Source organism: Solanum pennellii, chromosome 7, assembly GCF_001406875.1.
Source record: "Solanum pennellii chromosome 7, SPENNV200".
NCBI lineage: Eukaryota > Viridiplantae > Streptophyta > Magnoliopsida > Solanales > Solanaceae > Solanum > Solanum pennellii.
Window position 1 is genome coordinate 1,946,409 of NC_028643.1, and position 14,374 is coordinate 1,960,782.

At 35.4% G+C, this 14,374-nt stretch overlaps 2 protein-coding genes across 2 annotated transcripts; one reads left to right on the top strand and one right to left on the bottom strand.

The window, feature by feature from the left end:
- Nucleotides 1–260: 260 nt before the first annotated feature.
- LOC107025427 (zeatin O-glucosyltransferase-like) lies at nt 261–1,622 on the bottom strand. Its single transcript, XM_015226213.2, has one exon. The coding sequence runs from the start codon at nt 1,620–1,622 to the stop codon at nt 261–263; it is 1,362 nt and encodes a 453-aa protein (XP_015081699.1).
- Nucleotides 1,623–2,693: 1,071 nt separating this feature from the next.
- On the top strand, nt 2,694–13,314 carry LOC107026492 (bifunctional dethiobiotin synthetase/7,8-diamino-pelargonic acid aminotransferase, mitochondrial). The gene is made up of 14 exons (XM_015227472.2): nt 2,694–3,491; nt 4,628–4,798; nt 5,008–5,269; nt 5,632–5,715; nt 6,382–6,502; nt 7,248–7,396; nt 7,905–7,999; nt 9,178–9,293; nt 9,367–9,513; nt 10,208–10,341; nt 10,454–10,585; nt 10,779–10,913; nt 11,826–11,938; nt 12,855–13,314. Exons 1-14 carry the CDS (start codon nt 2,755–2,757, stop codon nt 13,018–13,020), a joined length of 2,562 nt encoding a protein of 853 aa, XP_015082958.1. The 5' UTR covers nt 2,694–2,754; the 3' UTR covers nt 13,021–13,314.
- Nucleotides 13,315–14,374: the final 1,060 nt, after the last annotated feature.

A 14,374-nucleotide genomic window follows, 5' to 3' on the forward strand; every position in this document is an offset into this window, starting at 1 on the left:
TATTGGTTCAATTTTAATAAGTTTAAGTGCCGACTTGTGCACTAAAGGTCATAATTGTCGACTGATGCCAAGTTAAAGGTCATGTTTATGTATTGTGCCTTCTTTTATTCACTCAATCTTTGCTATACTACTAGAAAGACATACAACAATTAGCAAATTTAGTGCATCAAAACCTGTTTTATTCAGACTCTCCAAAAAAAAGTTAAAATTCAACATGCATCTGTCAAACATTTTCAAAGAGTACGAGCAATATAGATCATTTATCTGTTTAGATAAGCAATGAAAGAACTAATCTCTAGTTGAGAAACACCTCCTTCATCTCTTGATTGCCAAACTTGTCTACCCAACTTTTCAGCCTTGCTTCTTAACTCTTCCCCTTCTTTAGATACCATCAATCTATTCACAACTTTCTCAATAGTTGTTGAGTTAACAAGTTCCATTTGGTGTGCTTGTTCTGTCACTTGAATGCCAACTTCTAAAATTTCAGTTATTAGTGTAGCATTCCATGGTTGTTCAGAGTGCATTGGCCAAGCTAATATAGGAACTCCCATTGTCATACTTTCCATACACGAATTCCATCCACAATGACTCATAAATCCACCGATTGAAGTGTGTCCCAAAATTTCTAACTGTGGTACCCAATCTGTCACCACAACACCTGTTCCTTCAGTTCTTTCTTGATACCCTTCTGGTAACCTTGCTTTTCTCGTTTCGTCATCAAAGATATTACCTTTATCTGCATCTCTCAGTACCCACAAGAACTTTTGCTTGCTGTTTTCTATTCCCATAGCCAGTTCTTGAATCTGTTTATCGGTCATTGTAGTCGATGATCCAAAAGAGATATAAAGAACAGATTTTGGACCTTGTTTGTCTAGCCACTCCAAACTTTTGTGTCTGCTGCTTGAACCCTTTTGTAGTATAGGTCCAATGGACCACTGTTTCTTGTTTGCATTCATCTCCAACTTGCTTAGCAAATCGATATAAGTTCCTTCGATCAATCTGCATGAGTTGAATATATCACCTGTTCTGTACTGCATAAACTCATACTGATAAGCCATAAAGTTCATGATTTCAAAAGAAAAACACCCTTCCATTGATGGTATATTTTTTGGCATTCCCTCTACTGGAAAAGGTCTTCCAATAGCATCCCAAAAGCTAAAGAATTGAGTGAAAGCTGAGATACAATGAAAGGCATAGGACTCAGCATTTGGAATGCTAGAAAAATCTTGAACCACAGATGACATAAGAGGATCATGTATAACTACAATTCTCTTCACTTTACTGGAGAATTCATGAAGGAGACTCGTAAACGGTTCGCGTAACTGTTTAGATGCTTCAAAAGATGGTTGGAGATGTGTTGGGAACTTCATGATGGAATTTGGAATTATTGGAGGAGGTGAATCAAAATGTGGAGTTGGGAATTCATGAAAATGAATTTGCTGCATATCTTGAAGGTTTCTTGATTTAGCTTGCTGAATATGAGTTTTGTAACCAACAAAATGAACTGAAACTCCATATGAAGATATCAGACATGAAAACTGAAGCAGCTGGTTTAGATGACCTTGTGCTGGAAATGGCACTACAAATACAACAACAGATTCTAAACTGCTTTTGTTTGCCATAGTTCTTAAGACTTTTTTTGGACAAGCTCACTGGTTTTACTGGTGTAGATCTTGGTTAGTAAAGGACCATGTTATATAGAATTGACAAAATGATCTTCTGTACTTGTGCGAGTTTGTATTCTGAACGTTTCAACTTAGCACTGCGTCCATCTCTAGATAATGTTTCTTGGTTAATAAGCAAAAGAAAGTCAACAAGAGTATATAATATTAAGGCAGTATAAAGAATAGGATTAAAAAAAACTGAACTTTGTCAGATTATAAGATATGATATTTTAAAAACTGAACCTTACCTCATCATCTACATCATAATGCAGCAGCTGCCTTTCTGTATTTTATTTGCTTCTTGAATAAAGCAAAAAGTCAATGATGTAACAAAAAATATTTTAAGCCAAAGGTGTCTGTACAATTGAATAGAAAATCAACTTTGTTAGACTCAAAGCATTATCCTATCTGGCTTTCAACTATCTTTTGAAGTGATAAAAGTGTATAACAATTAGGTGGTCTTTAAATTAGATATTTTTTTATCATATCAATATTATGTTGCTCCGATTTTTTTTCCAGATGTCGATAGTTATGTATTTGGAGACTTTAAAATGCTAAATTTTGGGTTCAACATCAGTGAAATTTGTGTACGAGGAAAATGGATTAATGTTGAATTCAAATCACACTAAAAATATAAAGATCCAAAATCTCAATCAAAAATTGATGCTGCTTTGTTTTCTGAAATACTTGTTATTCCTCACGGAAGGCGGAGCTATTGGTCGCGTGATTGATTATATTTTCAAAGTGAATAACTTAGTCAATCTAACAATTAAGATAACACGTAATATTCATGGAATGAAATTGCTTAATGACTTGACGCATATCTCGAGTGAGCTATGCGTGGTTGGAGATCTCTAGGAACGAAACATGATATGTTCACCAAAACATTAGTTAAAATTCGAGCTATCCAATGAAGACAATAATTTTATCGACTATATATTATTTACGTATTGATCGAACTTTAAGAAAATATTGGCTTACGCGATATTTTTGATGATAAAATTACAATAATTATTTAACTGCTAGCCGTTGCCTTAAACTTCCACTCACACTCTACAGTCTACACAATCACTAGGGTTCCACCTCCGCCATGTCAGTACCCACAACTCTTTTCGTCGGAATACTCCGCCGTTGCCGCCGCCGGAATTCTGTACGCCGCTTTATTTCAACGCAGTCACGACTAGCATTGCCCTCCATTGAATACCCACTCAGCCACCCAATCTATACCATATGGGCTGCCAACACTTCCTTGGGAAAAACCTTAGTATCTGCTGGCCTTTCCACTTCTTTCCTTTCTTTCCCACACCGTAAATTCCTCTACTTGAAGCCGGTCCAAACTGGGTTCCCGGAGGACTCAGATTCTCGCTTCGTTTATAATAAGTATTCTGAATTTTTCTCCCAAAATCGACCTGAATACTCTGTTTTTGCCTCGAATCATGTGCTCAAAGCATCAGTTTCAGCTTCAGAAGCTGTTCCGGTAGGCGGGTTTGAAATAGAAAGGGATAAAGATATGAGCTGTGGGAATGGGGTTGTGAATTTGGGGTTGTATGAGGAGAGTAAATTGCAAGGGTCTGAAAATTGGGAAATGAAGGGCTTTTCGAAGTTAGTATGTAAGACAATGTATGGGTGGAAAGAGGCGTTATCGCCACATTTAGTGGCGGAGAGGGAAAATGCTAGAGTGGAGGATGATGAGTTGTTGGGGATGTTGAAGGGTTGCTTAGGGAGTGAATCAGAAAGTGAAAAAGGTGAAGTTTTGTGTGTGATCGAGACTGCTGGTGGTGTTGCCAGTCCAGGACCATCTGGTTCACTTCAATGTGACTTGTATAGGTGCGTGGGTTTTTCGAGTTACTTGGAATCTCTTAACTTTCAATATGTCAAGAATATTAATTGCAGAGTTTAGGTACTTAAACACACACTTGTTTTGTAGATGAAAGTATACTAGGAGAGATATGTCCGGAATTTTAGTCTTACTGGTACTCCAATGTAAAGCTTACAGCTTTTGTTGTCATCTTGTTAAAGAAAACATTACATTTTGTCTAACATTCACTTGGTAGAACCATGGAAGTATAATGAGCTTAATTTTTTTTTTTTAATAAAGTATAATGAGCTTAATGTTAAGAGTGCTGTAATGTCAAGCCTACTTAACGATATTATAGTTGCTTGTACATGTAAGCAAAAACACAAATAAAGAATCCAGTCAGTTGGTTATCAAAAAGAATCTAGTTAATTATCTATGTCAAAATCTCAGCTTACATGCCTAACAGTGATGTGACCAGTAGTAATATTCCTCGAAAAAATTTTCTTGGTGACTAATTTAGTGAGATGCCTCTTATAAGTAGGCAACTTTTGCATCAAGCACACTATGTTAGTGAGTACTATTTGATGAATTGAGTTGGCAAATGGAAATGATTGACAGGAAAAAATATAGATGAGGCGATGTGACAGTCAGTACTTCATGCATACCATCATGATTTCTAGCTACTTCTCTTATTTTGAACCCCTAAAGTAGCTATCCATGACTACAAGCCCACTAAAGATGCAAAGCAAGAAAGATTTTTTCAACCTGAACTTGTTGAGAATCTTTCTAAAAGTCAGTTTTCTGAACTACTTCACCTATCAAGAAGGAGATCAATGGAAACTGAATACAAACAGTATAATTGTGTGCTCAGCTTTAGGATACATGCTACTCACATTGTTCATTGTTCCAAACTAAGATGAATAAGAATGGCAGAGGTGGACACTCAACCATATAATACTGCAAGCAAGATCTTTCTTTATTGGTTATCAAATCATGTTTAGTTGAATTGCCCAAAATTATGTTACTCATGTATGTAAAAACTTTAGAGACTGCTGCATTTACGTTCAAATGTAACAGCTTCTTTTCGTTTCTTGTTTTGGCAGATTCACAGTTTTACTTGTTATGGCTCAAAAGCCAATTTTTGATTTGCTTTCTGCTTTTACAGACCTTTCCGCTTCCCAGCTATTCTTGTTGGTGATGGAAAGCTAGGGGGTATTTCAGGAACTATTTCAGCTTATGAAAGTTTAATACTTCGAGGTTACGATGTTGTTGCTGTAATATTTGAAGACCATGGCCTAGTTAATGAGGGTCCATTATCATCTTACTTACGGAGAAGGTGAACCTTTAGCTGTTTTTCTATTGACTTGAATCTTTCTTTTGAAGTGGAAAATATAGTATAACACCAATAATTAGGCATTATCCGTGAGTATCTTCTACTGCTTCATTTAGACTATAATAATATCGATGGGTGTACCACCCAATCTTGTTTCCATGTATTTTCCTTATGAAATAATAAGAGCTGAAAGTTCATTTCTTGGCTGACAGGGTCCCTGTGCTTGTTCTTCCACCTGTACCAAAGGAGATGTCAAATAACCTGATGGAGTGGTTCGAAGAAGCGCTGCCTACTTTTCATTCTCTTGAAGAAATAATGCAGTCTGCTTTTCTGGAGAGAACATCTAGATTACGCAACATGCCAAGGAAGGCACATGATATTTTCTGGTGGCCCTTTACTCAACACAAACTTGTACCAGAAGAAAATGTGACAGTTATAGATTCACGGTGTGGAGAAAACTTCGCTGTGCACAAGGTTTTGAATGTTACTCAAGTTATGAAAATGCTATTGTTTTTGTCATTGTTTTAGTTCATTTCTGACAGTACTTTTGGAAATATATGCTCAGCAGTCGATACTAGAAACATTTGTCCTAAGTCGATACTAGAAACATTTGTCCGAAAACTCTTCGACTGCTGTGTATTATCTACATATTAGTGATATTATTGTCACTGATATTCTTCTTGTTTCCTCTATATCCTATTCACCCTCTTTTTTGATGTTATAATTGCTTCCATCTATCTGCTGTTTCTATCAGGAGAGAAACTATTTATTCCTTTCTTATGCTATGTGTTAACCTTCTACTCACACGCTGGTTTCACTTTCTGCTTCTGCTGTAGGTTAATAATAATGTTGATTTAATCACTCAACAATTTGATGCATGTGCAAGTTGGTGGACACAAGGACCCGATGCTACTTTACAGGTCAGTCTGTAGATATGTTCTTGCTAATAGCAATTAGGCAACCTCAATGATTGTTTTATAGCAAGTCACTATAACCGAGAACTTGTCTTTGGTATGTGCATGCTGGTGTTCGAATAGTGAACAGGGGGAATGGAGATGCATATGATTGAACATGATTGGCTATTTGTTGAAACAGTTATCCCTTTATCACCAACTTATCAATCATAGATGCAATCATCTCCGATGAGCCTTAAATGAGCTGATTAATGAGGATGATTTTCCTGATAGCTCAAGAATGCAGAAATCACGAGCCTAGACACAATTTAGATTATGTAAAGCCCTAACCTTGCTAATACTTTTTTTCCTATGGTCTGAAACAGAGAAACCGGGATTCCTGAACTTATTCTTTATGTGCTGCTGAATGAAGGTGGTTCTTCCTTGCCAAAACAACAACCAAACCTCAAAAATAAAACAAAATAAAATTAAAATTAAAAACTGAAGCTTTATTTGGTTAATTATCTTTATGTTAGAGGGACATCTCCTGGAGCAAAAATACTAGATTTGTTCGCAATATGCTGTTTTCCTGTTTGCTTTGCTGTCTTTAAGACTTTACCCTGTTATTCAAATTGTCAGGCATTATATAAGACTGTAACTCGATTTCCTCTGTTTGTCTTTAGATGGTTTCAGATTGAGCTTGCACGAGATATGGGCTATGCTACTGCTAGATATGGGCATGTTATGTTTCCTGAAAATGTTTACGAGCCGGCCTTGGAATGTGCTGAACTTTTGCTTGAAGGCGTGGGAAAAGGTTTGTCGGTTAAACCCTCTCCTTGCTTGCCTTGTCATTTCTTAGGGAAATTAGTGAGCTGGAGTTATTTGGCTAATCAGTGTTCTTATCATTGAAACTCTTTGTAAATACTCCATGAGAGAGCATGTATTACATGAATTCACTCTTTTTATTTATTTGAGTTTCTTGTAGTTTTTCTTGTTTACAACTCTTTGAGACCATGTTGCTAATTGTTCATGCAGCAAAGTTTTCATGTGTTACTGTGTTGGCATCTTTATCAACCTGTAATCTGTTTTATTCCTATATGTTCGGCAAGAAGTTAACCTACAAAAAAAAATTGTTCGGCAAGAGTTTTAACAATCATAACATAAGCAGTTAAACACTACCTATAAAGGCAAGTAGTGGCTCGATTTTAACTTTTATGCTTCTATTTTTTCCACGTCTTGAAAATTCTGAAAAGTGGTTGAGCTTTTTTGGAGTCGTACATTCCTTTATGCTTGTTCGATAACCATGAAAACTATATCTACATGATGTGCAGATAGGAAAATATTGGAATTTCCTTTTCATTTGTTTCAATGTCCTATCATATTTCTTAGATATTTGTCTCCAAATTTTTTAGTTAAGACTGTATCTGAATTTTATGAAATGCTATTGTAACAATTCTTGTGTGCCATAGTGTTTTTCATGTCTGGTTGTACACCCAAATAATGTTAAATATTTCCAGACTGCACTAAGATTAGTTCTCTAACAACATTGTTTTTTGTAGGGTGGGCTTCGAGAGTATACTTTTCAGATAATGGCTCTACCGCAATTGAAATTGCTCTTAAAATGGCACTACGGAAGTTCTTGTTTGATCACAAGCTTGTCTCTGATGATTTGGTGGCTGAGAATGTTGAAAGTTGTGTTGATTTAAAGGTTGATAATACTAAATGTCCTCCAAGTAGTTGCATTTTGTTTTATCTGTTGAGTTGATAATGTTGATTGGCCATATGTAGTTGTACTTTGTTTTATCTGTTGAGTTGATAATGTTGATTGGCCATATGTGTCCCAAAGTATCGGTTTTCACTGTTGAAAAGTCCCACTTCATTTACTTAATGTACTTGGAGATCAAGGAAATGATCAATGCACCACTCTAATTGGGTGCTTGTAAAGATCTGACATTTTAGTCAATGTCAAGTTTGAACAAAAGCTATGTAGCTTTTCAAATCACTTGTTTTATTTTCTTCACCATCTTAAGCCATCTTGCTGTCGGCTTGCACTTAACATTAGTTGTAAGGTCAGATGCTGTTGGAAGATGCTAGACGACCTAGTATTCAATTTTCATCCTTTTCACAAACTTGACATCAAAGCATAAGTAGTATCTCTTATCATGTGCATTGCAAAATGCTAGTTTATGTATGGAGCTTTCTGTGTCATTAACCAGGTTTTAGCCCTCAGAGGATCTTACCATGGTGACACTTTGGGTGCTATGGAAGCACAGGCGCCATCACCTTATACTGGTTTTTACCAGCAACCATGGTATGACCTTATCTTTGTGAAAGATTTTTGTTTTTTCTTTTTGGCAGCAGCTTTTCGTTGCTGCAAAAGAATTTTGTTATTTCTTTTGGGAAGTTGAATTATCTTTGCCATTAGATATCAGTTACCCATAACTAAACAGTATAATTCAACTATTTGTGTGTGTGACTAAATATTTCTGCATGATTACCAAGGCTCTAGAAGATGGAAACATTTTTATTATGGTTCTTTTCTCATTTATACAAATCATGCATTTCCAGATCAACAAATCTTAATGGTAATAAATATATAGAAGAATTGAAGCTGAACTGATGCTTCTGCGCAAAATATATTATGATGACATTGTGGTGTCACACACTGCATAATGCGAAAATTATGAACATGGATCAAATTACCTTCCAGCATGCACATTATACAAAGTCAGTAGATAGAGCTGAGTAGTGAGTACTGTTTTCTGCTCAAGTTTTTTAAGTTAGTTGGAACAGCTTTGACAGTTTGATTAAAAGTCAAATTATTTATTTGAGAAGATTGAAATACATTTGGCTGTCCATAATCCATATGGTGAAGTATAGGTTAAGATGTAATCAATGCAAACACTTCCACTCTGTTCTTTTGGAACTCCAAAATAGAGGGGGGTGACCTTGACAAGCAAAAACTTTGTCGGAGTAGTTGACCTTTTCCTTGGTCTGCTTGATAGAAAAAGAATTCATCAGCCCGATCCAGCTTTACTTAAAATGCATGGCAGAATGGATCCTTTGGTAGGAGATCCATGCCTGATTACATGGGCTGCTAATTTAAAGAAGCTATTCCGCACGATCAAGTGCCCAAAAAGAAGTGCCAAAACTTACAGCTATTTAAGTAGTTATGTAAAGTTCATGATGATCATCCTGATTTGTGTGGGCAATTTGATACTGCTGTTTAGTTAGTAGTATATGAAATTAAAAAGAAAACTTGTACCTGTCTTCCGGTGTTCATAATGGTTAAAGAAATATGCTATGCCTAATATTGTCAGACTGTGAATCTTCTTGGTTTCTGTTTTGATCTAGGTCACTCTTTTATTCTTTCAATTCATGCATTCCAAGTTAGATTTTGTATGTCTTGGCAGTTAGGGTGACCATGATATCTTTACAGTTTTGTCCTTGGGCAAAATGTGAAGTATTGAACATATTGTAAATTTTCAGGTATAAGGGAAGAGGTCATTTTTTAGATCCACCAACAGTTGCCATGCACGATGGTGTTTGGAAACTTAGCCTTCCTCAGGAGATTGAAACTCTAAAACCCAGTCTTGAAGATTTGAGTAAGTGAAGCGTAACTTCTGGTGATATTCTTATTTCAATTTTTCAATACTCTAAGCATTGGTTTCTTTTCAGCTTTCAGTTTGCGTGAGAACATATTCAAGGAAAGCCGTGACACTTCAAATCTTGCTGATATATATCACTCATATATATGGAAAACACTACAGCTAATTATTGACTCAAGCGGATCTACTCAGACTGGAGCATTGATTATAGAACCAGGCAAGACTTTGACATATGCACAACTGCCCCTCCATCTTTTCCTTCTTGCCCATGAGTCATGTTTTATATACTTCTAGATGCATTTACCTTTTTGGATCTTTCTCTTTCATAATCTTTATAATATATGGTTTACTTTTCTTTTTGAAATTTTTGGTGAACAACATGCGCAATGGCTTTCCATATATGAGATAAAGAATTTTTTCTAATTCATGGAACTATTATTATTACTTACTAAACAAGCCAGTAATATTGTAAAATATTTCTTAGAGGTCACTTGGTAGAGTGTATAAGAACAATGCTAAATAGAGTATATAAGTAATGCTTGTATTAGTTATGCAAAATTATTTCTTATGCATTACTTGATTTGGTGTACTAAAAATAGCATGCATTTGCATGATGTAAAAGATGTAAAAAGGGTTTGAGGGGCAATTGGGTCTTTAACCATGGATTCCATGCATTAGTAATGCACACCAAAATACGTAATAGAGTGTATAACTAATGTTTGTCAAACAAAGTACTAGTAATACACAAAGCTAATGCATACATTATTTCTTCTAATACACTCTACCAAACGACCCCTTAATGATTTTTTTCTTTAATGTCTATGGTGACAATTAATTAAGAATCTTTTATGCCATTCATAATGATTCTTGAAGTTTCTGTAGCAATGCGGTTTACTTGCAATTATTTGCAGTGATACAAGGTGCTGGAGGAATGGAAATGGTTGATCCACTATTTCAGAGAGTACTTGTTAAAGAATGCCGAAATCAAAAAATTCCTGTTATTTTCGATGAGGTTTTTACAGGATTCTGGCGTCTGGGAGCAGAGGTTTGTTTGCTAAATTACTTGACATATGAGTTCTCTGGGCTCTTAGCCAGATCACTCGATGTATCAATTCTCTGGTTTTAGGATTTTCAATTTGTGTCTTTTCCTTTTTCAGTCTGCTACAGAGTTTATCTGCTGTAAGCCAGATATAGCCTGCTTTGCCAAGTTAATGACTGGTGGCATTGTGCCCTTGGCTGTCACTTTAGCATCAGAAGCTGTATTTGAAGCATTTGTTGGAGATTCAAAGGTATATATATTCATCAGTGTTTACCATCTGCTTGTCAAGTATTTGCTTCTGTGAGTGAAAAACTTGTTTCAGCCAAAACTTTGTTGGATCTGCTAAAATGCCCTTTTTGCTCCTCATTTGTGCTTACGCCCAATTCAAGTACACAGATATAACATCATATGATTGGTGGTGTAACCTCATTCCTTTGCTTCAGCTCCAGGCACTCTTGCACGGTCACTCTTACACTGCACATGCAGTGGGTTGTACAGCTGCTGTAAAGTCGATCAAATGGTTCAAGGACTCCAAATCAAATCATAATCTGATATCTGAAGCCATGCTGCTCAGGGAGGTATGTGCAGTTGGCTGATGAATGCTATTTTAGTTTAATCACTGGGAATTTGCATTCCCTTTCTGTTCCCGAAAACAGTGTCACTCCTCATTATTTATGAAAATTCTTTAATAACAGTTTTCTGTTTTCTCTCGTGATAAAGTGTACAGTTCTCTGATTTTTGTCTCCTAAATTGTTTTGTTGGAAACATGTAAATGTCCTTGTTTCAGACTACTCAGCACAATTTTCTTAGGATAAACTTGGCCGCTCAGACCAAAGTATTTACATCTGCTAACCTATATACATGAATGAATATATAGTACATCTTCCTGCTATTTTTTGGGGTGTGCGGCTATTTGTGCAATTTCCCTAACTAAAATCTCTTTGCACAAACAATTGGAGCCCATAAATTTGCTACTTATCGAAGCTGGGCAAGCATATTAGCATCATATTCCAAAATATTTGGGGCACACTCTAGAGCACCAAGTGTAATTTTGATCGACTTTAAAAGATCACCGTTTGGGCTTTGCTACATTACATGGATCCTTCATTTACCTTGATTAGGTGTGGGTATTCTGTGCTGATTCTTAGTAAAAGCCACTAAAATGTAGCAATAGACCCGTTGTAACTATGCATACTCCCAGACACCTGTGCTATACACATACCCATAAATGAATCTACGTAACATAGGTTCTTTGTACCATTGATTCAAATTATACCGAAGAAAGTATCCAGAGTCATTACATTGACCCAAATTTCTAGCTTTATCCACAGACTAGTTTGAATAAAAAATTAGGAAAAAAACTGCAGCAACGCTAGGTCACCCTGTAAAAGAAATTGAAAAGGGGCCTGTTATAAAGATGAATTCCCAACATCTTGTTTTTAACATGTTATTTTGTATTTCCCACTTCATCATTTCTTGGATGTTTGCAGCTTTGGGATTCAGACATGGTGAGACAAATTTCTTTACTTCCAGCAGTCCATAGAGTGGTTGTGTTGGGGACTCTATGTGCATTGGAACTTCGAGCAGAAGGCTCTAATGCTGGGTATGCAGTCTATTCTACTTTCTTGGAAATTAGGAGTTATTGTATTCGTTTTCATTGTCAATGCAGTGATTGTTTAAACATAGAAATTCTTATGCTTGCCTTAAATACCATATTAAAGTGGTGCACCATATATAAGCTGTGACATTGAGCTCCAATTAAGAATCATTTAGAAGCTTATTTAAGACATATCTGACTATCTAGAGACTGCTTTTTTGACATGTATAATTCATTGGTAATAGCATGCATAAGTGAGCATAACTTACATGTGGGATTTATTTGCCTTCCCAAAGGAGAACGCTGATCTGACAATTTATGGTCGATGATGAAAAAACTAGTGTATGACTTTGCCAACACGTTAAAGTCTAATTGTATACTTTTGTTTTGCTTAGCTGGAAAATCTAAATGAGGCTGAATTAGCGTTGCAGATGTTAGAATCCATACTGAACTAGACAGGGAATACTTTTGCTACGGTTATTGTTTTCCTTCGACAACATTTTACAGTTGCTTTGCACATCCTTTGTGCTACTGTATCAATAACATTACTTTACCTTCTCAAAAAAGAACTAGTATCTGAAGTTTATCATAAAAGAATCAATGTTTGTACATCTGATTCGTAGATCAATGTTTGTACATCTGATTCGTAGTGCAGGCATATGATTAGCAAGAACGCCATAAAAGTCAGTTCCTTTCTTAGATATATCACAAAATTAGTCAGTTACCATATGGAGGACTGTTGTTGTCTTACTCATAATCTGATACTAATAAGTGTTGGTGAAATGGTTTGTTGTACCGCTGGCATCAGTTTCTATATAGATTTGTCACCAAAACTATGAAGTGAACAGTTCTGGTTTTATCTTGCTTGTACTGCATCTTTTTGTGTTACTTGTGAAGCTGAATTTTTTCTCGAAACATGTAGGTATGCTTCTCTATATGCTAGATCTCTCCTTCAGAAGCTCCGCGAAGATGGTATCTATATGAGGCCTCTTGGCAATGTCATTTATCTCATGTGTGGACCTTGCACTTCACCTCAAAGTTGCAGCAACTTGTTAAACAAAGTGTATACAAGACTTGAGGAGCTCTAAACCAGTAAATCTATCTCAATCTCAGGAGTTCACTAGGGATGGGCGTAAAGGTCAACACAAAATCAAAACTCGTTGGATGTTTGATTTAGATTTTTGGATTATAGATTAGACTCCGAATTTTATTTTTAAAAATTTATGGATTTTTGATTGGAAATCGGATTTAATAACTACCAATTTTTGGATATCCAGAAGTCTGCAATTTTATACCTTATATTCAGTCCTAAAACTTGTGTATGCTGATATGGTTGTATCGTATCTTTCAAAAATAGTGTAGTTTTTGAGTATTTGATGTGAGCGCGATAGTTTCAACGTATGTCATTTGCCTTATTTTTATCGTATAAGCTAATTTCTGTAATTCTATTACAAAATGAAAAATATAATACAGAAATAATAAATGCATTATAAGTTTTGTGCTTACAATTCAGCATTTACAAATTTATATATTATAATTGTTGTATAACTTGTCTTTAGACCAAACAACTTAATGTAAATTAAATTAAAAAGTGCTTATAATTTATGCTTTTATTTAGTCACAGTCTCATATTCATGGTATATTTGTAGTTTCAAGTTTGTTTACTTGAGAAATTAACAAATATCTTGTTAATACAGGTGATTAGTATACTGTTAATTACTCAAATAAAAGAATTTTTACATATCATATTTAAGAAAAAAAGTCTAAATCAAATTACAATAAAATTATATTTTAAATAGAGTTGTCAAAAGCAAGCCCATATATACTTGGAAATTTGACGGGCTGGGCCGAGCTGACTTATTTCTTGTGAGCCAGAATACAGCCAGCCCGATCTACCAGTACGTGGGCTGCGGGTCATTCGATGTATTTTTATAATTAAATTATAATTTAAAAATAGGGAAAATTGTATATAATAACCTAAAATAAACGGAATAGCTAGGGTTTGATTTAGTTATGCTCCATAGCAAACGTTAGCTAAAATTTGCCAGCGTCTCTCTCCCAGAAATCTCGCTCGCCACTCTCCATTCTCGCTCGCCTCTCTCGCTTTATACACAGAAGTGTATAATTCTGTTTCTGTTTTGTATAAAGCGAGAGAAAATTGTATATACACATGCAAAAATATATATCTTCGTGTTATACACTTAATTATACAATTTACAAACATTTTACTTCAAATATTGCAGAGAAAAAGGTCAACGAATTATACAATTGCGAATTATACAATTGCAGTGAAATACAATTTTCTCTAGCTTTATACAACAGAAGTGTATATATTGTGTTTCTGTTTTTGTATAAAGCGAGAGAAAAACATATATCTTCTTGCTATACACTTAATATTGCAGCGAAATAGGCAGTGAATTATACAATTGTGCATTATACAAT

Excerpts from the sequence above, each read along its gene's own strand:
- LOC107025427 (XM_015226213.2), bottom strand. The coding sequence starts at position 1,622 with ATGGCAAACAAAAGCAGTTTAGAATCTGTTGTTGTATTTGTAGTGCCA.
- LOC107026492 (XM_015227472.2), top strand. The coding sequence starts at position 2,755 with ATGTCAGTACCCACAACTCTTTTCGTCGGAATACTCCGCCGTTGCCGC. Across the intron at positions 5,716-6,381 it reads GACCCGATGCTACTTTACAG|ATTGAGCTTGCACGAGATAT; the intron begins GTCAGTCTGTAG and ends AGATGGTTTCAG. Across the intron at positions 7,397-7,904 it reads AAAGTTGTGTTGATTTAAAG|GTTTTAGCCCTCAGAGGATC; the intron begins GTTGATAATACT and ends GTCATTAACCAG.